Raw genomic sequence first — 26,196 nt, forward strand, 5'->3', positions numbered from 1 at the left:
AACGAAGCCAACGGGCTAACGTTTGGTTTTCACAAGAGGGGTTGGCCTGCCAACAAACAAAGAGGATAAACAAGGAATCAGACTTCCTAACCGAAGCCGTCCGGTCTACATAAATTCTAAGCGCCCGGACCACATCTAAGGAAGTCTCACCAGCTGAAAGATCAGGGGACTGAAAAGCTGGCACAACAAGTTCCTGATTAATATGGAACTTCGAGACCACTTTGGGCAAAAACTCAGGACGAGTGCGGAGCACCGCTCTGTCCTGGTGAAAAATCAGGAAAGGAGGGCGACAGGAAAGCGCCCCCAATTCAGACACCCTCCTGGCCGAAGCAATTGCCAGGAGAAAAACCGTCTTAAATGTCAGCCACTTGAGCTCCACCGCCTCAAGAGGCTCAAACGAAGGACCCTGCAGGACCCGTAGCACCACCGCCAAGTCCCAAGGAGCCACAGGAGGCACAAAGGGAGGCTGGATCCTGAGAACACCTTGGAAAAAGGTGTGAACGTCTGGTAGTTTTGCAATCCGCCGTTGAAACCACACGGACAAGGCGGACACATGACCCTTCAGAGATGCAAGGCGTAAGCCGAGATCCAATCCTGACTGAAGAAATTCCAAGATCCTAGAAACTCGGAACACCTGAGGATCATAAAGTCTGGACTCACACCACTGAAAGTAAGTGTGCCACACTCTGTGATAAATCCGTGCTGAAGCAGGCTTGCGTGCCCTGAGCATCGTACCAATAACCGAACTGGAGAAGCCCCGAGACCTCAAGACGGCTGTCTCAAGAGCCACGCCGTCAAAGACAGCCGACCCAGATCCGGGTAAAGGCAGGGCCCCTGAGACAACAGGTCCCGACGTTGAGGAAGAAGGTACGGAGCGTCGATGGAGAGGCTCCTCAGATCAGAGTACCAAGGACGTCTGGGCCACGCCGGAGCTACCAGCACGAGCATGCCGCCGTCCTGCTTGAATTTCCGCAGAACCCGAGGAAGCAGGGATATCGGAGGAAACAGATACGCCAGGCGAAACGTCCATGTCACCGACAGCGCGTCCACCAGACTTGCACCTGCGTCTCTTGTCCTTGACCCGTAAACGGGCAACTTGTGATCGTGACGGGAGGACATCAAGTCCAGCTCCGGCAGTCCCCACCTGTCCACGAGTAGCTGAAACACCTCTGGGTGAAGCGACCATTCCCCGGGATGCACGTCGTGACGGCTGAGGAAGTCCGCCTCCCAATTGAGGACTCCGGGGATGAAGACCGCCGAGATCGCTGGAATGTGACCCTCCGCCCAAGACAGGATACGAGACACCTCCGACATCGCTGCCTGACTGCGAGTTCCGCCTTGGTGATTGATATACGCCACCGTGGTGGCGTTGTCGGACTGCACCTGTACCGCCCTTCCGTGAAGAGCGGGGCCAGACGACTGCAGGGCCTTGTATACTGCCCGCAGTTCCAGGATGTTGATGGGGAGAAGTGCTTCTTCCGCTGACCAACGACCCTGAAGCGACAAAGAGCCGGTCACTGCCCCCCAACTCCGGAGACTGGCATCCGTCGTGAGCAGGACCCAGTCCGGGATCCAAAATGGGCGCCCCTCCACCAGATGAGCTGTCTGAAGCCACCAAGCCAAAGATAGCCGAACGTCCGGAGACAACACCAGCACCTGAGAGCGGATCCGGTGAGGTAACCCGTTCCATTCTGATAGAATCAGCCCTTGCAGGGGCCGGGAATGGAACTGGGCAAATTCCACCATGTCGAATGTCGACACCATGGACCCCAGAACTCTCATAGCCGAATGGACCGACAGGCGGCAACGGCTCAGGCAACTGCGTATCCGCAGCTGTAGTGAGGCGACCTTCTCCGGAGTCAGGAAGATCCTTTGCTGACGCGAATCCAGCAGGGCTCCCAAATGAACCATCCGCTGTGATGGAATCAGAGAGGACTTTTTCCAATTTATCAACCACCCGTGCGCTTGCAGGCAAGCGATCGTCAGGTGGAGATGTTGAAGCAGTACCTCCGGGGAGCTCGCCAGCAACAGGAGGTCGCCCAGGTACGGCAGCAGCCGTACATTCTGGTTCCGAAGATGTGCGGCCATGACCGCCATAATCTTTGTGAACACCCTCGGTGCCGTGGAGAGACCAAAGGGTAGCGCCTGGAACTGATAGTGGTGTTGAAGGATAGCGAACCTCAGATACCGCTGGTGTGAAGATGCTATCGGAACATGGAGGTAGGCGTCCTGGATGTCCAGGGACACCATGTAATCCCCCGGTTCCATCGCCAGAATGATGGAACGTAACGTTTCCATCCTGAACCTGGGAACTCTGAGGAATTTGTTCAGAGACTTCAAGTTGAGGATAGGGCGATGAGAACCATTGGGTTTCTGCACCAGAAACAGAGACGAATAATACCCCGTCCCTCGTTGTGATAGAGGAACGGGAACAATGACCCCTGCTTTCAGCAAGGACTCTATAGCCTCCTGAACCTGTAACGCCTTGGTCTTGTTCTGAGAAGGACTTGTGCAGAAAAACTGGTGGGGTGGTCTGTGCCGAAAAGACAGGGCGTACCCCTGGGAGACCACTTCTCGAACCCAGGCATCCGTGGTGGTATTGTGCCAGCACTGGGCAAATAGAAGAAGTCGGCCTCCCACTCTGAGGTCCCCCAGAGGGAGGCCCGTCCCATCAGGCCGCAGGTTTATCTTCCTGCTTGGAAGAAGGGCGCCGAGCACTCCAGGCTTGCTTCTTGGGTTTAGAGGCCGTCTTACTCGCAGACTGTCTTGGGAAGGACTGACCTTTCGCCTTACCCTGAACCCGAAAGGAACGAAAAGCCGAACTCCGAACCTTAGCAGGCAGTGCCGCCGAAGGGAGGAAGGCCGACTTGGATTTAGCCAGGGTGTCCACTATTTTGTCCAAGTCCGGACCAAATAGTAATTCCCCATTGAAAGGTAAGGCCTCCAGACCTTTCTTTGAATCAGAGTCCGCTCTCCAGGACCGCAACCATAAGGATCGGCGGGCAGACACCGCTGCAGCCGATACCCGCGAGGTCAGCAGACTAGCATCTAAAGAAGCTTCTCCAATGTAAGAAGCGGCGTCCCTCATTTGTCCCAACAACGCCCGCTGGACATCCGGAGCGTCGTCCGGGAAGGTATCTTCCAATGCATTGGCCCACCCCTCAATGGCCTTGGCCACCCAGGAAATGGCCATGGACGGTCGGGCCACCGCCCCGGAGAGGGAGTAAATAGACTTTAAGCAAGTCTCAACTTTCCTGTCAGTGGGATCCTTCAGCGAGGATATCGACGGTAATGGTATGGTGGCGCCCCGAGTTAAACGGGTGACATGGGAATCCACCGCCGGTGGAGTTTCCCATTTTTTACAATGTGCCTCAGGGAAGGGGTAATTAGAAGCCAACCGCTTCTGAGGAAGGAATCTCTTACTGGGCGCCTGCCAAGCTACCGCCATATGATCCGTCAACTGATCCGACAGGGGAAACACCGCAGAAGCCACCTTAGTTTTTTTGAAACTAGGAAACTTCGACCTAGGAACCGGTGCCTCATCCTCTATAAGAAGAATAGCTCGCACCGCCCTAACTAGTGCTCGCACATTAATGGACGACTTGGTATCCATTTCCTGGACCGAGGCGTCCGAGTCAGTGTCATCAGGGACCTCCCCATCATCTGAGGAACCCTCTGAGTCCGATACCTGAGCAGCCCGTGTCATGAGTGGGCGTTTAGAAATCCTAGAAGGCATGTCAGTCTGCAACATTGACTGAAAAGCCGAGGAAGCGGCCGCCAAATTTTGCACGGAGTTGGAGAGCACATCCACCCATGGTGGAGGCGTCGCCATAGGGGCCTGAAAAGGTACCACAGGCTGCTGCGGCACAGGGGAAGCCTGTATATACATAGGCAACCCAGCATAGGGACCAACTGATTGAGACCCAGGAGGACTCCGCAATAACTGCGGGACACCCGGGGAATGGGGGATGGTCGGCTGGGGCACCGCCCTAGTAGGGAGAGCAGTCGGGACCGACAGACGGTCCGCAATAGACACCAGCACTTGAGAAAACATCGCTCACGGTGGTTCCTGCACCAGAGAAGGTCTGGATGGGCCAGGAGCCACCTGGCATCGACTACACAGGCCATCCTGTGACAAATCCTCCCTATCTACTCCTGCAGAACAGCGTCCGCAGGAGGCCAACACCGGAGCCACTGAGCGCTCAACCTCCTCGTCTGACATGACAGAATATATTATATATCTGGCACCAGGGTAGAAGTGAAACGCACTCACCGGTGTGCTGAACAACAGCCCACAATATGGCACTGAGTAGCACACTACTGTATGTGACGGACCTCACAAATACGTGATCTATATAAGTGAGGTCAGTAGAAACGCCCCTCCCCCACACACCTGCAGGGCTTGTAGGAGAAGTAAAGGGATAGGTATAAGCTGACAGTAAGCGGAAAATAAGCACAGACAGGCAGCACTAGCAAAAAGTCACATACCATACAGGAAGATATACTCACTGCACCTTTACACTACAATCAACCTGCCCAGATTCAGTGTCTGGGAGGGCTATAGTGCTGTGTACGCTGTCCTTAATCAGGGGACAGGTACACAGGGGGACCGGTCCGCGTGCTCCCTGAGATCTGCGCTGCCACTGTGGGAAAATGGCCGCTGGAGACCTCAGAGGAGGAGTGGCCGAGGAATCTGCAGCTCAGCGACGCCAGACTGCGTGCTGAAAGGCGCGCTGAGCTGAGGGGAGGAGCCGCTGACAGGGAAGGCTTCCTCCCCTGGCTGGCCATAACCCCAGGGATGCTGGCTTCCCGCTTGCCGGTTATCCCTGGTGGTCTAGTGGTCCCACGGGTTATGGGGGGGGGCCCGCCGCCACTGCCAGCAGCCTCCGGTCTGTCCCCAGGACCGGAGGCTAAAGGACTGCATTTAAGGCATTCCGCGCGCCGCCGCTAGCCAGCGACGCGCGGCTTACCTGCATCCCCGGCGACTCCGGCAGCAGTCCTGGGAGGTAGACAGAGTCCGGCTAGTACGGACTCTGTCCTCCCGCCGCGATCCCCAGATCAGTACTGGCGTCGCGGCGCCAGTCGGGGATCAGAGCGGCAGCGTGGGCGTCTGTACAGACAGCCCTTCGCTGCCGTCTGTAGTAAAAATAGATTAAAAAACTAAATAAAATTTAACTTAAAATAAAAAGCTTCTGGGGGCTGCTCCTGCAGCCCCCCTGCGCGGTGACCGACTCCGGCCGGGCACCAGCTTACACTGAGGTGCCTGTGGCTCGGGGGCGGGGTATAGAGGAGGACCCAAGTGCATCCTGGGAGCTAAAAGCTTAACTGTGTGGTGCCCATGGATCCTGTTCCAGCTATAACCCCAAGGTCAGCCCTGTGGACCCCCTATGGACCCTGAAGTAGAAAGCAGCAATATAAAGTACTGAGACATATGAGGGCGCTATGCAAATAAATTATAATCGGATCAGGTGGTGAGGAAGATAGACCACCTTTTATTTATAGCCCGAGTACTTGTAAGAATGAAGTTGGGGTAGGCACAGTAGGATGTTCCATAAGTGAAGAAAAGCCCAGAAGAAACTGTAGAAGTGGTTATTAGAGAGAAGTCAGGTATAGGTCAGTCATGGAGATATACTCCTTCGTCTATCAGAGTCTGTCAAGGCACATTATGCGTAACTAATTAAGACACAGATCTGATGAAATGGCCAGGTGCGAAGAAACGAGTTAGGAGTCCTCTGGCATCTACGAGAATCTGTCCTGCACACCCCTTTGGATGAGTTTCTTCCTAGTGTTGCAGTTATACCCACCCACCAAAGCAATCTGCCACCCTACAGCGGTTACAGCTACAAGACTTGTCTTGTACAGTATTTATCAGATCGGGTAATCCCCCACAAGCAGCTACACCCCCAAGTATAGGTGGTCACAATCAGCCGGTGGGATCCACACAGATGCTGCCGGAGAATATTAATATCCTGCAGAAGTTACCCTTACCATATAGGACTGCCGCTTCAGACCCGGCAATGTCCAGCACTGGCAATCTAGGAGCAGCTGCATACAGACGTATCAGCATGCATAACTGGCTGGTGGGATTTATACTTGGATGCCAGCCAGCTCCACAGGACCAATAGGTTGAATCAGCTTTATTACCCAGTTCTGCCGACAAGCGTTTTGAAAGGCGGCAGATAACACAAGTAGCAATAACATTAGCATTTGAAGCTTATGCTGTCAACCAACCCTTTTTGTTTTTGGGATGCGAGTACTCACCACCTTTATTATTTTTACTCCATTTTTTTTTTCCACAAACAAGGGGTACCCATCTCTATTTGAGAGATCATATTGACTCCTAGGGGTAAACTTACTAAAGTGAGAGTTTTTAGAAATGAAGATGTTGCCCATAGCAACCAGATTCTACTTAACATTTAACAAGCAGCTTCTAGAAGATAATAGCTAGAATTTAAATGGTTGCTATGGGCAACATCTCCACTTCTAAAAACTATCACTTTAGTAAATGTAACCTCTTTTGTATGACGGATACTGGATACATTAAACGTAGCATTCACTTAACAAAAAAAAAAATGGCGAGTGCCGTCCCAACCAGCCGGCCGCAATGTCCCACGGGTGGGAAATATAGTGGTGCAGCGATGACCGTTGATGAATAGATGCCGTGCGCATGGAATCTATTCACAGAGAAGGGAGAGCTTGGAGGCTGCTCAGCATGTCTAAGTGTCAGACACGCCCCCAAGAGTGATGAAAAGGGGGCACCTCTTAAAAACACACCCCTTTTCTGGTGCGCTAGAGCGTTCTTTCTAGGTCTAGACGTAGAGTGAAAACTATAAAAAAAAAAAAAAAAGCCATCAATACTTTTATCACAAGTGCTAAAGAAGGACTCTAAAGAGCAACTTAAACAGGTTTGTTATACTTTGTTGCACTTTGACACATCTTGTATACACGTGACTATTCTGTGGATCCAGGTCTTCTATTTGTATTAATAGAATATTTTCTATTTGTATTAATTTGTAAGTATATGGAATTTATTTATAGACTTATTGAGAATATATATATATATATATATATATATATATTATTTTTTTGGGTAATTGTCCCCATTTAACATTAAATGGCAGAGATGTATATGGTAAGTGGGGGGGGTCAGGTGAGTGGTGCAATAGATAACTATTTATTTCACCATGGAATTTAGGACATATTGTAGCGGGTACAGTCAGAGCAGGAGGGACTGAAGCGGTTTTTCGTACAGAGTGAGAATGGCAATGCATTAGGGGAGGTGCTGAGAGGAACGAGCAAGGGATTGGAGGTGGTTTGGGGTCTAGTATGATCTCAGTTTTGGACATGTGGGGTTTACGAAAGCCTAAGATATAGAAGTAGAGGTGGTGATTTTATCCATTGCTCTTAGAGATCTGGCTGTGTTCATTTCTTAAATATTGCACATTATTTCCCAAAGTACCATCAAAAAACAGTTGTACAGCTAACAGTCCTGACCAATCCCATCCTTCTGCAGAGACAATAGTCCGGTCCTATTTATTTGCCTTAGGAATTTCAGCATAACCACTGACAATTAAAGGATTAGTTACCTTTGGAGCTTCTTGTTCATGTTCCTCAATCAGTGGAGCAGACTCTGGCTCCTCTTCCCCGTAGTTCCCCCACTCCTCTGCTGGTGCATTCCAGTCAGAACTGAGGTCACCCGAATTGAGGCCATCTGGAGACATTAAGAAGAAGCTGATTATTCTAAATAGATTCCCCAATAATGACATTTTAAAAGGGACTTTAATCCTAAATTTGCCCATGCTCACATTTTTGTAATGTAAAATATTAAAAAAAGGGATGAAATTACAAAGAAACAGAACAAAAAAAACCCCCACACACATACCTAGTTTGTATTATGGTGCCAGTGAGGCTGCTTGCGATGCTCACCACTGAGCACCATTTTGCTTTCTCTTTACTAAAATCCCTTCAACACTACAGCTTTGGTGCATGCCTAATTTATAAGTATTCAAGTGTTCATACCAGATTATGCTATTGCCAAACTCCAATTAGTCACAACCAATGTGGGAAGTTAATATTTCTATTACAATTTCTACAGTATCCCAACATTTCTAGGGGGAGGTGCTACAACCAAGCTCAGTCAAAAGGTTAATTAATATTCATAAGGAGGAAGAAAGAGGCTTTAAAATATGTGATATACTGAAAAAAAAAAAAAATACGTGAAAATAACAGCCATTAATCTATTAACATAAGTTTTTACTACAAGCCAAATTTAAAAACCAGCAAAATGATTTCAAATGAAAAAGTAGTGTTAAAGTAATTGTGCTTAAAAATGTGGTATGTATAATTCTGTAAATATTCGAATCTACATATACAACAACATTTAATGGCGTCAGGGCCTTAACATGTTACTTGAATCTTGCCTTATATGCCATATTTACTGCTTAATCCAGTGGTACCCAAACTGTGCACCATGGCACCCTGGGGTGCCTCAGGACACATGCAGGGGTGCCTCAGGTTGGTGGTCCAGCAACAAACCATATTAATGGTCAATGTAATGTAAATGTCTGGACAAACTGAAGCTCAAACATGTCCACAACCACATAGCTGAACCTATTCAATTCGAGGTGAAAAGTCAGTTTCAGCGATACTTTTTCTCCGATGACGTCGTTTTCGCCTGTTTTGACTTTCCGCCGTATTCAATTTGGAAGACTTTTCACCTAGGCGGAAAGTCAATGCAATGTAATAGGCGGAAATGTTTTGCCTATGAATAGCAGGCGGAAAAAGTGCAGAATTGGGGTTTTGGGGTGCAACGTCGCGGGAACCCCTGTACAGCCTTCAGACAGTCCCCCAAAGGTAAACTGTCAAATTTTATTTAAAAAACAAACACCCCAAAAAATCACTTTCAATTTGGGGGTGAAAAAAAAATGTTGGGGGACAAAGTTAAAAACTGGCGAACTTGACTCTGGGGGGGTCCCCAAGTATGCCCCATGTGTTTTTTTTCATTGCAGGAGCTTGCGGCAGGTGGATTTTTGACGATTTTTTCAACTTCACATTAGCAACTTTAAAATATGCTGACCCCCCCCCCATTTTCAAGTACCCCAAATTTGCTGGGATAAGTTATTTTCCGCAACAAAACCTCCTGAATACTATTCAGCACTAATTGTACAAAAACGCTATTTAGCAGCTATTGAGCCCGTTTAAAAACACCAAATACTTTCAGCAAAGCCAAATCGGGGGTAACCATAGCTAACCCCCATGTCAGAGCATCATTTGGGGGGTGTCATGCAGATTTCCCCAAATCTGACGTACTTTCCGCCTGTTCATGTTTCGCCGGGTCCAGTTTTCGCGTACCTTCGGATCCACGGGCACACACGCGCAATAATTTTCCGCCTACAAAACATGCAATGTAGGTGAAAAAAGTCCGGGAGGCGGAAAAGTATTGCGGGTCCGCTCAAATTTAATACGGCTCTAAATGTTTGGCTTAGGGGTGGCGTGAAAAAACAATGCTGATACTCCAGGGAGCCGTGAACCAAAAAAGGTTTGAGAACCTCTGGCTGAACCTAAAAAAAAAAGAATCAATAATTGAAAATTCCTACTTGCTCAATCAAGAGTGATCACCATACTGGTTACGTTATGATCTCATCTCTAGGTAGACAGCTGAGGCTTATTCTTATCTGGATTGTGTGACTGGCTAGTTTCTACTGTATTTTTAACACCAATAATTTAGTCTAGCAAAGTGCAATGTTGTATTACTTTGCACCACCGTTCACACATGGCTGTATCAGGTTATGCTTTTTCACTTCTAGGTAAAAGGCTGAGGGGGAGATGTATCAAACCTTGGAGAGAGATAAAGTGGAGAGAAAATCAGCTCCATTTTTCCAACACAGCCCATAAAATGCCAGTTAGAGTACCAACCAATCCACTTCTATCAACAGCTTGATACATTTCCCACTTAGGGCTGTATTCAGTTAGCGGCAAAATTTTCCTTTTTTTTGCCATTGGCGAAAACAGATGTTTTTCACCAAAAAACAAAATAAAAGAAGAAAAAAAAAAACCCAGCGAACACAAAACAGGCAAAAAAAAAAAAAAAAAAAAAAAAAAAATGGAGAAAAGTTCTCTCCATCCCAGGAGAAAGAAAAATGCAAAATCCCTATTTTTGGCTACAAAAGTGGGGGATTTCTTTCAGAACCCTTTGAACACTCTCTCCTCCCCCGAACCCCAAATAAAGAAAAATTACCAAATAGTTTTTTGTAGGTTGCGTACTTTGGCGAAAAACAACCTAGCAAATTTTGGGCAAAATAGTTAAACCAATTTCAACATATTGGGTCTGATTTTTGGGAGTGGATGTGTCAAGTGTTTTAAACATCGCACGCGGCCACAGCAGGCATTTAAAGGCTTTTAAAATTGCGTAATTACGACACAAAAATATACTTGCACCCATTTTAACGTACCCTCAATTTATGTGGAACAGTAATTTCCTGGAAGTTTTTTTTTTTTCCAAAAATAGGGATTTTGCATTTTTTCTCTTCTGGTCTGGAGAAAACGTTTCTGCAGTTTTTTTCCGCCTTTTGCAGTTCTCGCAGATGGCAAAACTGCAGTTTTCACCACTGATTGAATACGGCCCTTAGTCTTATTATGTAGCGCTGGTTGATAACGAGCCTCCCAAATGGCACAATTTACCAGTAAAGATGTGTCCTCACACTACTGCTGCAGTCACGCCAAAAAGCCTTTCTTGGCGATCCAGGACCCGTGAGAATAGGCTTGTACTGAGCGTCTATCGCAAGAAAACGCATTGGAGTCACAATGACATGTCAAAACTGCTTCAGGAGTAAACAAATTGTTATGCAACACTTGTATCTATGGCGGCAGTGTGAATCTGCATACGAGGTTCTACGATGCAGTGGACGCCGCTTTGTTTTTTTTTTTACACGCAAAGTTCTATTGTGCTTCGTATACAGCTTCAGACAGTCACACACAGATATACAAGTGTTGCATATCAAATTAATCATTGCAGTCTCAGGACACATTTTGTCACATCCAATTGCGACTATTAGGGGTATTCAATATAGAGCGAAAACTTCGTTTTTGCGATGTTTTCGCACCAATGACGTCATTTTCGGAGGTTTTGGTTTTACACCGTATTCAATTTCAAAGACTTTTCGCAGGCTCAAAAAGTCTTTGAAAAAAAAAAAAAAAAAAAAAAAGGGGGATAACTTTTCACCACTGAATAGGTGGCAAAAAAAAGTGCAGAATTGGGGTTTAGGGGTGCAGGCTTAAAAAAAAAAAAAAAAGCCTGCACCCCTGGGGATGACATTTTAAAAATAACTGTCAAAAAAAGTGTAAAAAAAAAAAATAGGGACACCACAAAAAATTTAAAAATTGGGGTGAAAAAAAAAAATGTTTAACAATAGGGAAATCGGTTCAGGGCTATTCTGCAAATATGCGGCAGGTGTTTTCTATAATAGGCTATTAGCGGCAGGTGCATAGTTGCAGAATTTTTAAAAAACTTACTTAAGGGACATAAAAATATGCTAGTACCCATTTTCATGTACCCCAAATTTGATGGGACCACTTAAAAAGACGAAAAAAAAACAAACCTAAGTGCTCTTTTCTGCAACACAATGTCGGGAAAAAACACCTGCTGCGGCTATTTAAATCCCCGACTTTCATTTGCAGGCTAAAACGGGGGTACCCATAGTGATCCCCCATGTTTTTACAAGTTTAGGGGGGTCCTACAATTTATTCCAGGAAAATTTTGTTTTTTTTACGCAGATACAACTTCGCAGCTTCCCGTTTTCATAGGTTGTATATTGAATACGGGGATAAAGCGGGCGCGCGCCCGATACTTTATCCCAGGAAAATCTCCGATGTGGAGCGAAAAGTCCAGCACGGACTTTTCACTCCCATATTGAATACCCCTCTAATACTCTTTCACACAGCCTAAATACCTGGGTTTTGGCCAGTGAACGCACAACGACCAGGATCTAGATTATGTGTGAAAGGGGCCGGCCCTGCTCGGTAGAAGGTTTAGACCTGGGTCAAGCCTAAAGAGCTCCGATTGGTACGCTTAGTGGCTCTTGGAGATTACATCTCCTTAAAGCTTCCACTTCCTGACGGAAGATCTGAGTCTAGTGTGAAGAGTGACAACCCGGGTCGTTACCCATGTGTGAATGGGGGTAAGTACAGAATACCACGGCTTCAACCTGGGGCCAGCGTCCTGGGTCCAAGCCAGGGTTTGTGTGAAAGTGTTTTAAGACATTGTCGGGCAAAAACCTGCTATACTGCTCGGCTCACTTGCTCTTGTCGCATTTTAGCTTGCCCACTAGGCTGTTTTAGCGATAACACAACATGGAGGTTGCCGTCCCCACCCGCTGGTGGGAAAAATAGCGGTGCAGCAATCACCACCAGTGAATGGATGCATTGGGGGCAGTCCGGAATGTCCGTAAGTGCCGGGCACGCCGAGTGATGAAAAGGGGGCACGTCCTTTTCTCACGGGCACACCCCCTTTTCGAGGGCATGCGTGATATGGTGCCCTTTCTAGGTTCGGCGCCGGACCAAGAGTGAACGCTAGCATGTCGTATTGAGGCTACCTGTACGAGGACACATCTTTATATACTTCATTCGTTTGCAGGGGAATTTCTGACATTTTCTGGTCATGGCCAGGAAAGAAAATACACCAGAGCCGGAATAAGTGGTACACAGTTTGCCGAAGTTTATGTTGTCCCCCTGTGCAGACAAGGTCTACGTACAATTAAGCAAAGTTTTGAAGTTTCAGGGCAAGGCTTAAAACTTGTCTATTTGGTGACCACTGTACAACTTCAATCCCTGGTAACTTCAGTACATTTTTGCTTTCCAAAACACACACCTAGGTCTTTTAATGCAGCTCAAAAATCAGCAAGGATCCTAAATTGCAGACACACATTTCTGTTAGTGGGAGGGGGCAATGCAGTATAACATTGGTTGAGTAGCGAGAGAAATTCTACCGTGAGTTGTGAATATATTTAAACAAATTTAAAACCCTTTCCAAGTTCTCCTGCATAATGTGAATTCACAGCTAGAAACAACTTCCCTTGAGACAATTTGTTCCGACCCTGATAAAAAAAAAAATGAACACGTACTTTTGTTAGATTTATGCATATATTTGTCCTGGTTGGAGCCTTGCGTTTCTACATATACTAAATCAAAGAAAATAGAAAATTGGGTTCAGCTACAGAGTAAATCAGGATTAAATAAAAAAAAAAAAAAGAAGGGGGAAGGTACTGTTAATATTGGTTAAAATAATAATAATAAAAAAATAGTCATTAAATGTAGTGTACATACTTAGACCGGACCACTCATCATCAACGCTGGGCTCAGCAGGTGCTGCTTCCCACTGGCTATCAGACGCACTTGGCTGAGGAACGGGATCACTGGTGGCAGCTTAAGAATAAAAGGATGGTCAATGTTACATAATAAACACACATATATGCATAATGCACATAATATTTTCTCTGGCAACGGTTATTGGAAATGACGGCGTAGCAAATCTATAGTCACTAAGGTTCATATAAACAAACGAAGGGTTGGTCAAGTTAAATTTGTTAAAAGCTGAAATTGCTTCAGCTGCTACATTTTATGTAACACACAACTACAGCAAAGCTGCATTTCCTGAATATGCACACAGTATGCTTTCCAGGCTGTTGGATGTACTGTGTAATACAATGGGTTTCTAGAGAAGGACCATATTACATCTAGGTTCAAGATCGTCGCACATACCAGGCACAGCATTGTTCAATCCGATGGTGGAAAAAGGTGGTGGCCTCTGTTCCGATGAATTCACCCATGGAGCTAAAACAGATGACAATCTAGAATGATCATGTAGTCCCAATTGTAAAGCACAATGGAAAATACTGCAAATATATAAATAAGTTAAACACAAAATAAAATACAAGTTATAAAGCAATGACACATTTGAGAAAACCAAGAAGGAAATAGGAAACAGTCAGGTGGCAATTTATTTCCAGCCGATGTACTGCTGAACAGCACTGCAATGTCTGGCTGCTAACATTTCCACCTGTTACAGTAGATCAACAGAGCTAACCTGTCTGCGCTCTTCTATGGGGTGCAAAGACAAACCAGTGATGTTGCTGTGTCTCTTTCCGGTAGAGAGACACCACTACTGGTGGCGAACTTTGGCACTCCAGCAGCTGTGGGGCCATATATCCCAGCAAGCCCTGCCACAGTTTTAGCATACCCTAATAGCAAAACTCTAGCAGTGCATGCTGGGATATGTAGTCCCACAGCAGCTGGAGTGCCATGGTTCGCCACCACTGCACTACACCTAACCACTAATTGACTTGCTTCCATAAGGTGCTTAAACTGCAAATCTGAATAGGTAACTGAATCTATGCAGAATTTATATTTATTACCTATTGGAGGGAAGATAGAGCGCTCGCTCCAAGGTGCGCTCCAGACCTTTCCATTGGTGTCCACAGTACCCTGATTCCAAGTACAAGGAGGCTCAGCTTTCTTCTTTCCTGCTAAAGTGGTAGGCACCCACTTTTCTTCTACCAACTGGGAGGAAGCCACTTTTACAGGCTTCTCATTCCAACCACTTCCATTCACAGCAGAAACTTCACTTGGACCTGGAGAATTTACATTAGCAATAACAAATCAAATTGGTTCTTCTCTGCCACAAGTTTAAAAACAGGACAGTTAAAAAAAAAAAAAAAGTATGATACAGCTGATCAGACAGGCCAAATCTGGGTACACACTAGGGCAACGGATTGGCTGGAATATCTGACTGGCAAGTGCGCACACACTTACCAATCTTCGTCCTGTGTCGTGCCTAACGTACAACTGGGTGAGCATTTACACGACTGCCCCTACACACAGTACGATGTGCAGATATATTGGCCATGGGCTGTGCTGCACAGTCGACGTGATATGTCTGCGAACTACGTAATTCACAGACACATCGCTGGTACACACAATATACAGACCGATATATTAGACGGCCGACGTGTCGGTCAGTGTGTACCCAGCATAAGTGTCCCGCTAGCATCTCTTACATCTGTCTGATATACAGCTGCTTTAATCTAAAGAGTCAATGCCACACAAACATTTTTTGAGCACCGTACCTTTAGATTTCCGAACGTTTGCAGAATGGGATGATACCAGGGTAAATGCCTCACCCAGCGACATGGTAGACTCAGAGAGGATTACATCAGAGTCCGCTCCTTTGTCACGTCTGCGTTGTTGTCGCTTTTCCTTGTTGCTGATTTTAGTTTCCCAGTTTCCTAACAAATAAATGTAAATATGTCATCCTATACATACTTAGGTGAAGAGCACTCCCCCAGATTTATGACAATAGAATTGTCTACATGTTTCTCTTCCTTCAAAGTACTTATTAAAAGGTCTGCAAAAGAATCTATGGACCTTTTAATAAGTGTTGGGTGAGGGGAGGAGAGACTAGCTAGGTTAAGAGAACTGAAAACTCCCACAAACCATTACAAAACACTGAGGCATAGTAAGCAAGGCCATTCAGGGCTGCACTGACACAAGTTATGTATAAGACACCATATCAAATTTAAACAGAACAACGGATTTGCAAACTAACTAAAACTGGGTCTCTTATGAAGACCCTAATTTCACACGAACTCAAGTAATAGCTGTACAGCACCTTTTATATGCAGGTTGCCACGAAGGTTATTTTAAATACGACGTACCTGTGAGTTTTGGCAAGTGCATAGATTTCACAGGTATAGGGGCATATGTATCAAGCCGATTATTACATAAAAATATACAGAAACTGCAGTTTCTGCATAATTTTATGTACTAATAGGACAATGCAGGAGATTTCACAGATATCTCCGGCAAAGTGCTAATTAGCACTTCAGATCGCAGTCCCCATTATTGTCAATGGCGACTATGATCTGACCCCCATGTACTAAACTCCAAAAAGCAAAACTTTTCGGAGTTTAGACCAGGTAGTTTACACCATCTTCATCTCCCCCGCAGCCCCCGGAAGCTGACAATGTGCGCATGCGCAGTGTCAGTTTCCCCTGGGGAAGTATCTCACTTCTCCAAAATGCTGGGGATATAACTCGCGGGGACAGCGGTTACCGCAACCGCTGTCTCTGCGAGTTACCCTTGCTACATAGCGGGGATATTTTCATTAAAATTATTATTCCTGGCGAGATGGATACATAATAATTGCGGCAGTGCTGCGATTATAGTACACAGACCCCACAGTCAAGATTTAAATGAAGCTATTTTTTTTTTTTTTTAAAAGGTAAAACCAACTTGGTTTTGCTTTAACATAAAAACGGACACTAAATCTGCAAAATCTCAGCACTTACAGGCTTTTACATTTTACCCACAAGAGCACTGCACCATAGCAACTTGTGAACAGTCACTCTGACTCCTCCTCTGGCACTTTCATTGCCTCCATGGTGGCGGAAGCTGCCGTCAAGCTTAGGGAGCACGACTCCTAGCTCTGTTGCCAGCAGTGGGTATTATATTAACCACTTAACTGACCATTTTTTTTCCCAAAAAACGCTCAGAAATAGTAGTTTTTTTTTTTTTTTTTTTATGATTAAATTAGGTCAAGAACACCTTTAAAAACTTTTCCAAAACAATATTATTAAAAAAATAGCAATTTTTATGGTATACTGTAGTAATGGCCATTGACAACTACCATCAATGGCCGATGAGTTGAAGCATCAATAGAATTAATCGATTGTTTGAGCCCGCATCCGTCGATGTTTCAACATCTGTTTGGGGGCTACCATCGTTGGTGCATCAACGGTGCCCGTCAGCGATGGCAAAACCACTTGTCATAGGCTATCAATGGTTTGCAAACCACCGATGGTCGGTTACCATCCCTAGTATACTATCCCGTATGTTTGTATGTGTGAGAGAATATAGTGTATATATACACATACATACATACATATACACACACACTGTATGTGTGTATATATATTACACAATCCTCTGCCCGATCACTGTGTTCAGCTGTGATAGGGACAGAGGCAGAGCTCCCACAGGGACTGGGTATGCTGCGGCCACAATCACGGACCACTGACAGCTGGCCAGTAGGAGGTGGCCGGCCCGGGGACCCAGATACAGCTGCCGCACTGGGAGGGGTTGGCTGGCCCGGGGACACAGCAGCCTCCACCGCCGCCATGCAAGGAGGGAGGAGGTGGCCGGCCCGGGGACCCAGATACAGCTGCCACACTGGGATGAGTTGGCTGGCACGGAGACACAGCAGCCTCCACCGCCGCCATGCAGGGAGGGAGGAGGTGGCCGGCCCGGGGACCCAGATACAGCTGCCACACTGGGAGGAGTTGGGACCTGGGTCACAGAAGCCGCCGCCATCGCGCTGTAAGGAGGAGGGAGGCGGCTTGGGGACTGAATCAGCCTTCATGCTGGAAGATTAGCTTCCTGCAGCCGCCTACTGGGCACTTCAGACCGGTCGTATCAGATACGACCATGTCAGGGAAAGCCTAGTCAGGTGTGGTCGTATCCGATACGACCATACCAGGCCAGTGGTTAAAGAAAAACCACCAGCCACTCTAAGCTGGTGGACAACTACAGAAAAGTTTAAGCATTCTCTAGAACTAGAAGATGAAAGTAAGCAGGTCCAGCTAAGATAATTAGTGGAAAACTGTTTTGGCTGACAGTAGCAGAGCATTAAGATTTCTATCATGACTAGTTGTCTCTCTTGTCTCTACCTTCCTTAGTTGGCTATTTGATGTTAGCTTGTGCTACATTGCAGTGAATGGTAATTACGGTTTACCTTCTTCGGCTTCCTTCTTGTCTTGGTTGGGTGACTGTTGTGTTTGTTTTGCATCAGACTTTGTTTTCTTTTTATTCTTCTTGATCTAGGGAAACGAGAAAGAAAAACCTTTAGAAGGTTTTGCCAATGCTGGCAGACAACGAACACTCATTAAGGAGTGGGACATTTATCTGACTGTTGTGATACGTTGCCTGTGGAATCTCCATTAACCACACTAAACACTAATCATTTCTAAATATATCAAAAGTCAGACTCATTAACTGAATCCGGTACACACTTCCACAACAGACTACCAGTATACCGATCCCGTACTGCAACCGGCTGCATGCTGTGTGTGATGGGAGCGAAAGGCAAGAGCTAGGTTTTGCCATTTTGCTATGCACTGTCCACTAGCCGCATAAAGACTAAAATGATACTCTTAGAACATGGCCTTCCTTTCCATTCTATGGCTGAACCTGTGATGGGAGAAAGCTTAGTAGGTACAGTTCGGTAAGGCAGGAAACTAAGCATTGCATTTGTGTGTTAAAACCTGAAAAGGAATCACTTGTAAGGAAAACACAGCTATTAACTAAGCACAGACCAAGTTGAAAAAGTATTTTTTGCTACAATAAAAATTATTCATTCACATTTCTTTTTTGTTTGTGGAGTTGATACCATTATATAAAATAACTGGTAATGAATAAAATATTGCAAGTAAAATGTAGTATCCACGCCAGAACGGGGGCAGGGCACGGAGTGGAGGTGCGGGCATGGCTTCTGAAAAGGGGACATGTCCTTGTGACACGCCCCCAATTCGTCACTCTTGGTGGGCGCGCCCAGCACTTATGGAGGTGCTGGGCTTCCCCCAAGCTCTCAACTTACTGTGAATAGAAGGCGTGCGCATGCACACGGCATCTATTCACTCGGTGGCGATGATCGGAAGCAGCAGGACACTTCGGCCCGTGGGTAGAGACAGCATAGAGCAAGCTGCCAGGATGCTGCTATAAGGACAGGGAGCATATTGCCACTTTAAATGGTGCAGCGACCTGCGGGAACACTATCCAATTATCTTTTTACCCTGCTTCAGAATGTAAACTCATAGACCGGGTCCTCTACCGTCTGCCTCAAAGAAAAAATTTACTTTAGTGTATGTGTGTACATATGGAATTTATGTGCACTATGTAAATAACGGTTCATAAAATCCAAAAACTAATTGTGTGCTTCAGTGAGGTGAAAGCATCTATTATATTAATTTTACAATTTAGAACACCCATGTACAGCTCGAACCAACCTTTATCAACATTCCCACCTCCACCCCCAGTGGAAAGTATAGATTAAAAAAAACAGAACAAAACAAAAAAAAACTTAAAACCATTTATATGTAGAAGCTCATGGCCTCTGAAAGTCAACTGTTGAACATATCCAGCAGTAAAGAAAGCCAAGACAGCTATATGGTTATGCGATATGCAAATAAATGCTAATTAGTTTTACACCGGAGAGTCCCATGCAGTGAGCATACAGTATGCACAGATTTGCTCATTTAGAGACCTTAAAGGACCTCATCTTGCATCCAGCAGTGTTTGGTGCATAATAAAGTGAAGGAAACCTGCAGTAATTGAATCGATTCATTCTGTAGTGCTTATACATGAACAAGTCACCTTCTCATTCTTCTTCTCAGCATCAAGCGGCTGCTTTGGACTGTCCTTCTTAACCGAAATCGGCAACTCTTCCTCAGACACCTTTATGGGGCGGCCATTAGGCTGAAACAGAAAACGTAATTAGAGAACCAGATTCTAATCCGAGTAATTCAAATAAAACCTGTGTGTAAACTTCAAGGTTATAAAAACACACTTGGAATAGGTTAGTGATAAAAGACCAACTAAACATTGAGATTTCAAACATTGCATCTTTGTTCAAAAAGTATAACTGAATGTTAGTGTAATAGGCCTCTCTTGCCCACTGATTACTTCCTCCCACTCCCGCCTCCAAGATTTTGCCCGTGCTGCTCCCTACCTTTGGAACTCTCTCCCCATCAGACTCTCCACCTCACTGCATATCTTCAAATGGGCTCTCAAGACCCACTACTTCATCAAGGCCTTCCAGGTCTCATCCTAACCCACATACCGTATATACGTCGACCCGAATATAAGCCGAGGTACCTACTTTTACCACAAAAAACTGGAAAAACTTATTGACTCGAGTAGAAGCCTAGGGTGGGAAATGCAGCAGCTGGTAGTGCCCCCAGTAGTAATTTCCCCTGGTTGTGCCCCCAGTAGTAATCCCCCTGGTAGTACCCCCAGTGGTAATCCCCCCTTTCAGTGCCCCCAGTAGTAATCCCCCCTTTTAGTGCCCCCTGTAGTAATCCCCCCCTGGTAGTTTCCCCAGTGGTAAACCCCCCTGGTAGTTTCCCCAGTGGTAAACCCCCCTGGTAGTTTCTCCAGTGGTAATCCCCCCTTTTAGTGCCCCCTGTAGTAATCCCCCCCTGGTAGTTTCCCCAGTGGTAATCCCCCCTTTTAGTGCCCCCTGTAGTAATCCCCCCCCCAGTAGAGAGAGCGTAATGAGAATAAAAAATAAAAAAAATCACTTACCTGAAACTCCCGCTCCTGGTCCCGCGCGATCTGCTCCTCCGGCCGCTTTGCATGGGAGAGACGTCATTACTCATGACGTCTCTCCCATTTACCCACTGCGGGAGCCGGAAGATGGCTCCCGCAGTAGGAGCAGCAGCAGCCGCTGAGAGGCTGACAGACTCTCAGCGGCTGCTGATTACAGCAAACACACAGCTGCCGGCTCCGGCGGCTGTGTGTTTGTGCTGTGTTGCGCTGACCGAACTCCGTCCGGTCAGCGCTACACTTCACTCGAGTATAAGCCGAGGGGGTACTTTTTCAGCACAAAAAATGTGCTGAAAAACTCGGCTTATACTCGAGTATATACGGTAATACTCTCTCTTCTCTATCTTCCCCTTCTGTGTCACGCCTGTCTGTCTGCCCCTCCCCTTTAGAACGTAAGCTCTCACGAGCAGGGACCTCTTCCCTCATGTGCTTCTCCTTACACTTTCTTCTACTCCTCATAAGGGCACCTAACACATCTCTGCCAACTCCCTGCTGCTTATTGTGAGTGTTTTAATCACTACTGCAGCAATGTATATAATGTCCTTCACTGTACTGTAAGTTACTTTTTTTTGTTCACTTATTAGTAGAACGTGTGTGCTTCAGTACAACTTGCCCTTACATCAAACTAAGGTTCATACCACCATAATCACGGACTGTAGGGAGCAATATGGTATATTCATAAGCTACTTTCGCCAGCATGGGTATGTGACCTATATTACCAAAAAAATAAAATGGGCAATAGAAAGTCCCAACTGTGGGACTATTGTTAACGTGTGGCGTTAACAATAAATAAGTTCCCACTGAAAGCCCCCATTTATTTCAGGATTTCCTGTGGCTCCATTTCACAGATGGTTTCCTTTATGAACCAGATCTTCATACCTATGAGGAGGAGGCTCCCTGTCACTAATCGCCAATATGAAATGTCATAGGTGTCTAATGGTCCACGATAATGTACAATGTCATATTATAGCAAAACATCCTACACTGAGCTTCGGGTTCCATAATAGACACATGAAAAGGGCCCCCCATGTGTGTAATAGAGCAAGATGACAAATGAATCAGTTCAGAACGTTCTCAAGTGCATTTTTTTAGCCAAATTAAATTCTGTATATAATAAAAAGTATGCTTTGTAAGAAAGAATACAATAATGCAAAGCTTAACGTTAGGATTTGGAAAATGACTACAACAAATCTCCTGTGATTTGCAGCAATACAGGGCTGAAATGAACTGTCAATCACATCATGCAAGGAGCCTGCAGGCCTCTCAGAATGAGATGGGGTTTTAATCTTATTCACTGCCTAATGTAGCTAAAAAAAAAAAAAAATCAAAAGTCAGAAGCCTCTCTCCAAACCCCATATACTAGGCATCTTTTCACTTACTGGAAAATGGCAACCGGCAGACTTTTTGACTTTAACATTCTGTCACATACAGAGGTTTTACAGATCAAATTAAATTCTACAATAAGATCTCATTGTAGGATATAGTTTGCAGGATGGACTTCAACAATTACATTAATAAGCAGTGGGAATGTTTCCTGAGTAAATAGGATTATAAGTAGAGGCAAGGACTGTACAGGTCTCACTTCATTGGAGTAAGAAAACATTAGGTATCTGTGTCCGTCTATAATATTTATCTACAATATGTAAGTTAAAAGGTAAAAAAAAAAAAGGCCAACACCTGCTTAGAACAGAACATGAGGCCCATAGCATTACACTGCCAAGACAGGTATGGCACAATGAGGACGTTAGGCCATTTCATACTGTTGGATGCTGGTTTTAGACTTTGTTCATGGGTGAGATTGCAGTTTCTCTGGTATTCAGTTTATCATTATTTCCAACACCCTTCAGCACGCCATGCTTTTCAGAAATCATATTGCTCAGTTCCTGAGACCAAAGTATGTTGCTCCCTTAAAAATATATATTTTTTCTGATTTCCAAAACCCCCCTAATGAGAACTTGACAGACATACCAAGCGCTGGATGGCGTTAAATATTTCACAAGGCTGGGAACAAGTTTCTAAATTCAGGAATGCCGACTCCACATTTTTGGTATATTTAAAGCAGGGGAATCTAGGGGTGAAGGAGCAGAGGGCATTTTCTACTTTAAACCTTATTAGCCAGCTTAAAGTAGCCCCGGACACAAGGTTATATAGCCCAATAAGCAGTTAGAGAAACTCAGGCAGCAACTGTAAAGCTGGGTACACACTGACAGATATCTGTCCAATCTGTTTGGTGGGAAGGAAAATCTGGTAATGCTCCAAAACCCTGGAAGACTGACCAGATTTTCCTTTTCACCAGACAGATTGGACAGATATATCTGTCAGTGTGTACCCAATTTAAGAGTTTTTCAGCCCGTTATAAAATGTAACAATTATGGAGCGTACACACGGTCAGATTTGTCAGACTTGTCAGATTTGTCAGATGAACGACTAAACGATTTGAACGATTTGACCAAAGTTTTGAACGATTTGAACGATTGAACGATTTTTGACTGCATTAAAATGAATGGAATCGTCCAAGTCTGACTGCAAACCCATCAGATGTCAGATATCGTTATCTGACAAACGGGAACGCGCATCGTTGATCGTCCATCGTTCAGGCATGTCAGATATGAACGATTTTCCTTCAGATATGAACGACTGAACGATTTTTAAATCGTTATCGTCCATATCTGAAGAAAAAATCTGATCGTGTGTATGCACCATTAAGGTGCATACACACTAGACGATATGCTCCCTGAGCGATATCGTCTAGTGTGTCCCCGGCAGGCTGTGCTCAATGTCGTTCATGACATTGAGCACAGCCGCTGAACGATATCATTAGCGATATCGTTCAGCGCCGGGCTCTCTCACCCATTCCCTGACATGCAGCAACCTGACGAGGTCGTCAGGTTGGCCTGCATGTCAGCCCGATGAACGAGGATGACGAATGACCCGCGGGAACGCGCGTCGTCGTCATCGTTCATCTTTTTTGTGTTAAACATGGACGATAAAGTGGACGACTGAACGATAACGATATCGTTATCGTTCAGTCGTCCACTTTAATCGCCCAGTGTGTACGCACCATTAGGGTGTAACTAGTAACCAGGGATTAAAAAACAAAACGCTGGCTGTAGCCCATATTCTATGTGAGTTAGGTGCGAGGTCAGCTCTGGTCAGTGGCACCACTGTGACACCAACCCGAGCCATCATAACCCCCATTCTCTTTTTACCATGGACACTACAGCAGGCAATAACCCTTCTGGGACAGACTCCATGAACAATGAATGGCTAATGACAGCAATCAGCAGTGTACCACCTTGAGGTGCATAAAAAGTATGCCAAAAAAAAAAAAAAAGGGAGAGGGTTAAGTGACAGTCAAATCAGTGACCATCTGTCCCTGTGTGGAAAACATACACACATACATCTCCTCAAAAAAAAACCCATCAAAAGCTGCTTGTGGTCACAGTAGCTATAGATAATTTACTGACTCTGCTACAATTGCAAATAAATTAAAGCTATTCTATAAAATTGGGATATTCCTCATGACAGCCCAACACAGATTTCCCCCTGAAGCTGACAGTCTAAGCACCATCCCTGTAGCTTTGTCTTCAACCTGTGTCAGATTAGGCTTCAATGAGATTAACACCCAGTATGCATGTCTGATTGAATATATATATATATATATATATATATATATATATATATATATATATATACACACACATACACACAGAATAATGGGACGAGAAGTAGCAGGGATGGCCTGTGCCCCTCCCCATCACTCTGGCCCTTTAGCCCTCACCTTGGCCTTCTCGGGGGGCTTCTTCTTGCCCTTCTTCTTGGCCTCTTCTACTTTAACAGCCGCCTTGCCGGACACAGGGGCCTTGGTCTGGGCGTCGGCCGGCTCCCGCTCCCCCTGTGCCGCCCGCTTCTTGCTCGGGGATCCCCGGCCTGCGGCACAGACCAGTAGCAGGAGGAGGAGGACAGCCAGGGAAGCCGGGACTGCGAGGAACACCCAGGACGGATACTTCTGGGGCTGCAGGCCCAACTCTAGGCCCAGCTCCGTACGGAGGAGGCCCAGCCCCGTGGTCAGCAGCTGCCTCAGCCGGGCAGACACCTCCTCGGCCTGCTGGGCCGCCGCCTCCTGCCAGCTGGAGACCATGGTGTCTGTGAGTAGGCGCCGGGAGTTGGCCTCCTACCCCGCCGGGAGCGCCAGCGGCTACAGTGCGAGTCAGCACAGCACAAAATGAGAGAGGAGGTGACGGCTGGGGAGCAGTAAGCGGCGTCCCGGCTCCGCCCAGGCCTAGCATAGCAACGTCATCACTCCGGCCGGGGAGGGGGGAACACGCCATTTCGCTACGTAGCTGGGAGGGGACAGCGCGTCACGTGACCCTCGGCAAAGCTGCTGACGTGGCTGCTGAGAGGCACCTGTAGACAGCCGCGTGTTACTGCGGCCCGGGGGCGAAGACAGGGTATGACTGCGCGTGACGAAGAAGCTCGGTCTCGGCAGCGTTACATCATCAGCTGGATCTGACGCAGTTACCCGCCGCGCACGCTGACTTTCCACTACAGGCGCCCTTCGTATGGTGCCAGTACCCAATATGGCCGCCCCTGCACGCTCGGCAGGCATTTTAGAACACCGTGTTCTGCGCATGCGCGGGAGCGCGTGTGTGTTGTGGCCCATTGTAGCTCACTAAACGACACAGTTGCTTTTTTAAAAATTTTTCTTATAAACCTTAATAAAAACAAACAGCGGCGAACAGTGGACTGCTAGCACTGACGGCCTGATTAAGATTGGATTGATATTGCGATCGCACTTGCGTTTACGCACGCAGTTAAACTGCTGTAGTATGCTATTTCATTGCGATCGCTATGCCGCCACAGCGCTACACCCACTTTACCTTACAAACATCCGTAATGTTTAGCAAGACTGCGAAAACATCGGTACAATCGAGTACCATCGCAGCCTCATGCACACTTGCACAAGCTCTGACCTTATTCAGAAATTGCTAACTTAAGCGTATGCTATCAGGCCTCAGGCTGCATATGGCATCGCAGTGCATAATTTATGCAGCCCATGCAACAGTGTTCAAACGCACTGGCACGCTTGCGTTTCGCCGGCCACCTCCCCGTCACCTCCCACAAATGCATACCCTCCAACATTTCATAGAGAAAACCCGGTACAGGGGAGTGGCCACGTTCAAAAGGGGGCATGGTTACATATAAAGGGGCGTATCCACGGGGCTGTACATGGGGGCTGGAGGCAGCTGGCACTGGCTGGGCTCTGACTTCTGATCACCGGATTTGGCGTGATTACGTCAGCGTCAGTGCTGACTGCACTACAGACCACCAGGGAGGACGGAGCGGTGCCGCCTGTCACTCTGCAGCGCTGCGGCAGGGCCGGTGCTAGGCAGCGCTGCGTCCAGCGCCGTCCTGTGTTGCCGCCCCTTCCCTCCTCCGCTCCCTCCCCCCTGTGCTTAAATATGTCCTATACCGCCGGGCGGGTAGTGGGCGTTTCCTGCGCCCTCCGGAAACAGTAGCGACCCGGGTGACGGACCGGCTTTCCCGTGCCTGGAGCCGCTACTGCGCTGCGGGAGTCCTGTGTCCCAGCAGCGCTGCTAAAGAATTCAGAAGATTGTACCCCACCGGTACAAAATGGTACAGCCCCTGTTGCCGGTACAGACCTTTAAAAAACGGTACTGTACCGGCTAAATCGGTATAGTTGGAGGGTATGCAAATGGAACCTCCTGTCAATCACTCTGCGATGGGTCTGCGTAGTCACTGCAATCGCAGTCCCAATTGCAGTGGCCGGTTGGTGCACTGAGATGCTTACGCATGCGCAGTACG

The 26,196-nt window shown here is 46.6% G+C and overlaps 1 protein-coding gene across 2 annotated transcripts in view; it reads right to left on the reverse strand.

The window, feature by feature from the left end:
* Positions 1-24,672, reverse strand: part of MTDH (metadherin) — a 36,362-nt gene extending 11,690 nt beyond the window's left edge. The window contains exons 1-9 of one of the 2 annotated variants that reach the window (XM_088442706.1): positions 24,152-24,672; positions 19,420-19,521; positions 17,783-17,867; positions 15,120-15,278; positions 14,409-14,624; positions 13,756-13,827; positions 13,321-13,419; positions 13,119-13,175; positions 7,587-7,711 (exon numbers count right to left, since the gene is read on the reverse strand). In XM_088442706.1, the coding sequence (XP_088298832.1) occupies positions 7,587-7,711; positions 13,119-13,175; positions 13,321-13,419; positions 13,756-13,827; positions 14,409-14,624; positions 15,120-15,278; positions 17,783-17,867; positions 19,420-19,521; positions 24,152-24,511 (1,275 nt within the window). In that variant the 5' untranslated portion in view covers positions 24,512-24,672. The remainder of the gene's footprint in view (positions 1-7,586; positions 7,712-13,118; positions 13,176-13,320; positions 13,420-13,755; positions 13,828-14,408; positions 14,625-15,119; positions 15,279-17,782; positions 17,868-19,419; positions 19,522-24,151) is intronic. The other variant, XM_088442707.1, reaches the window with a different exon arrangement.
* Between the last annotated feature and the right edge of the window lie 1,524 nt (positions 24,673-26,196).

The sequence above is a fragment of the Taudactylus pleione genome, unplaced genomic scaffold (genome assembly GCF_031769625.1).
Source record: "Taudactylus pleione unplaced genomic scaffold, aTauple2 ptg000314l, whole genome shotgun sequence".
NCBI lineage: Eukaryota > Metazoa > Chordata > Amphibia > Anura > Myobatrachidae > Taudactylus > Taudactylus pleione.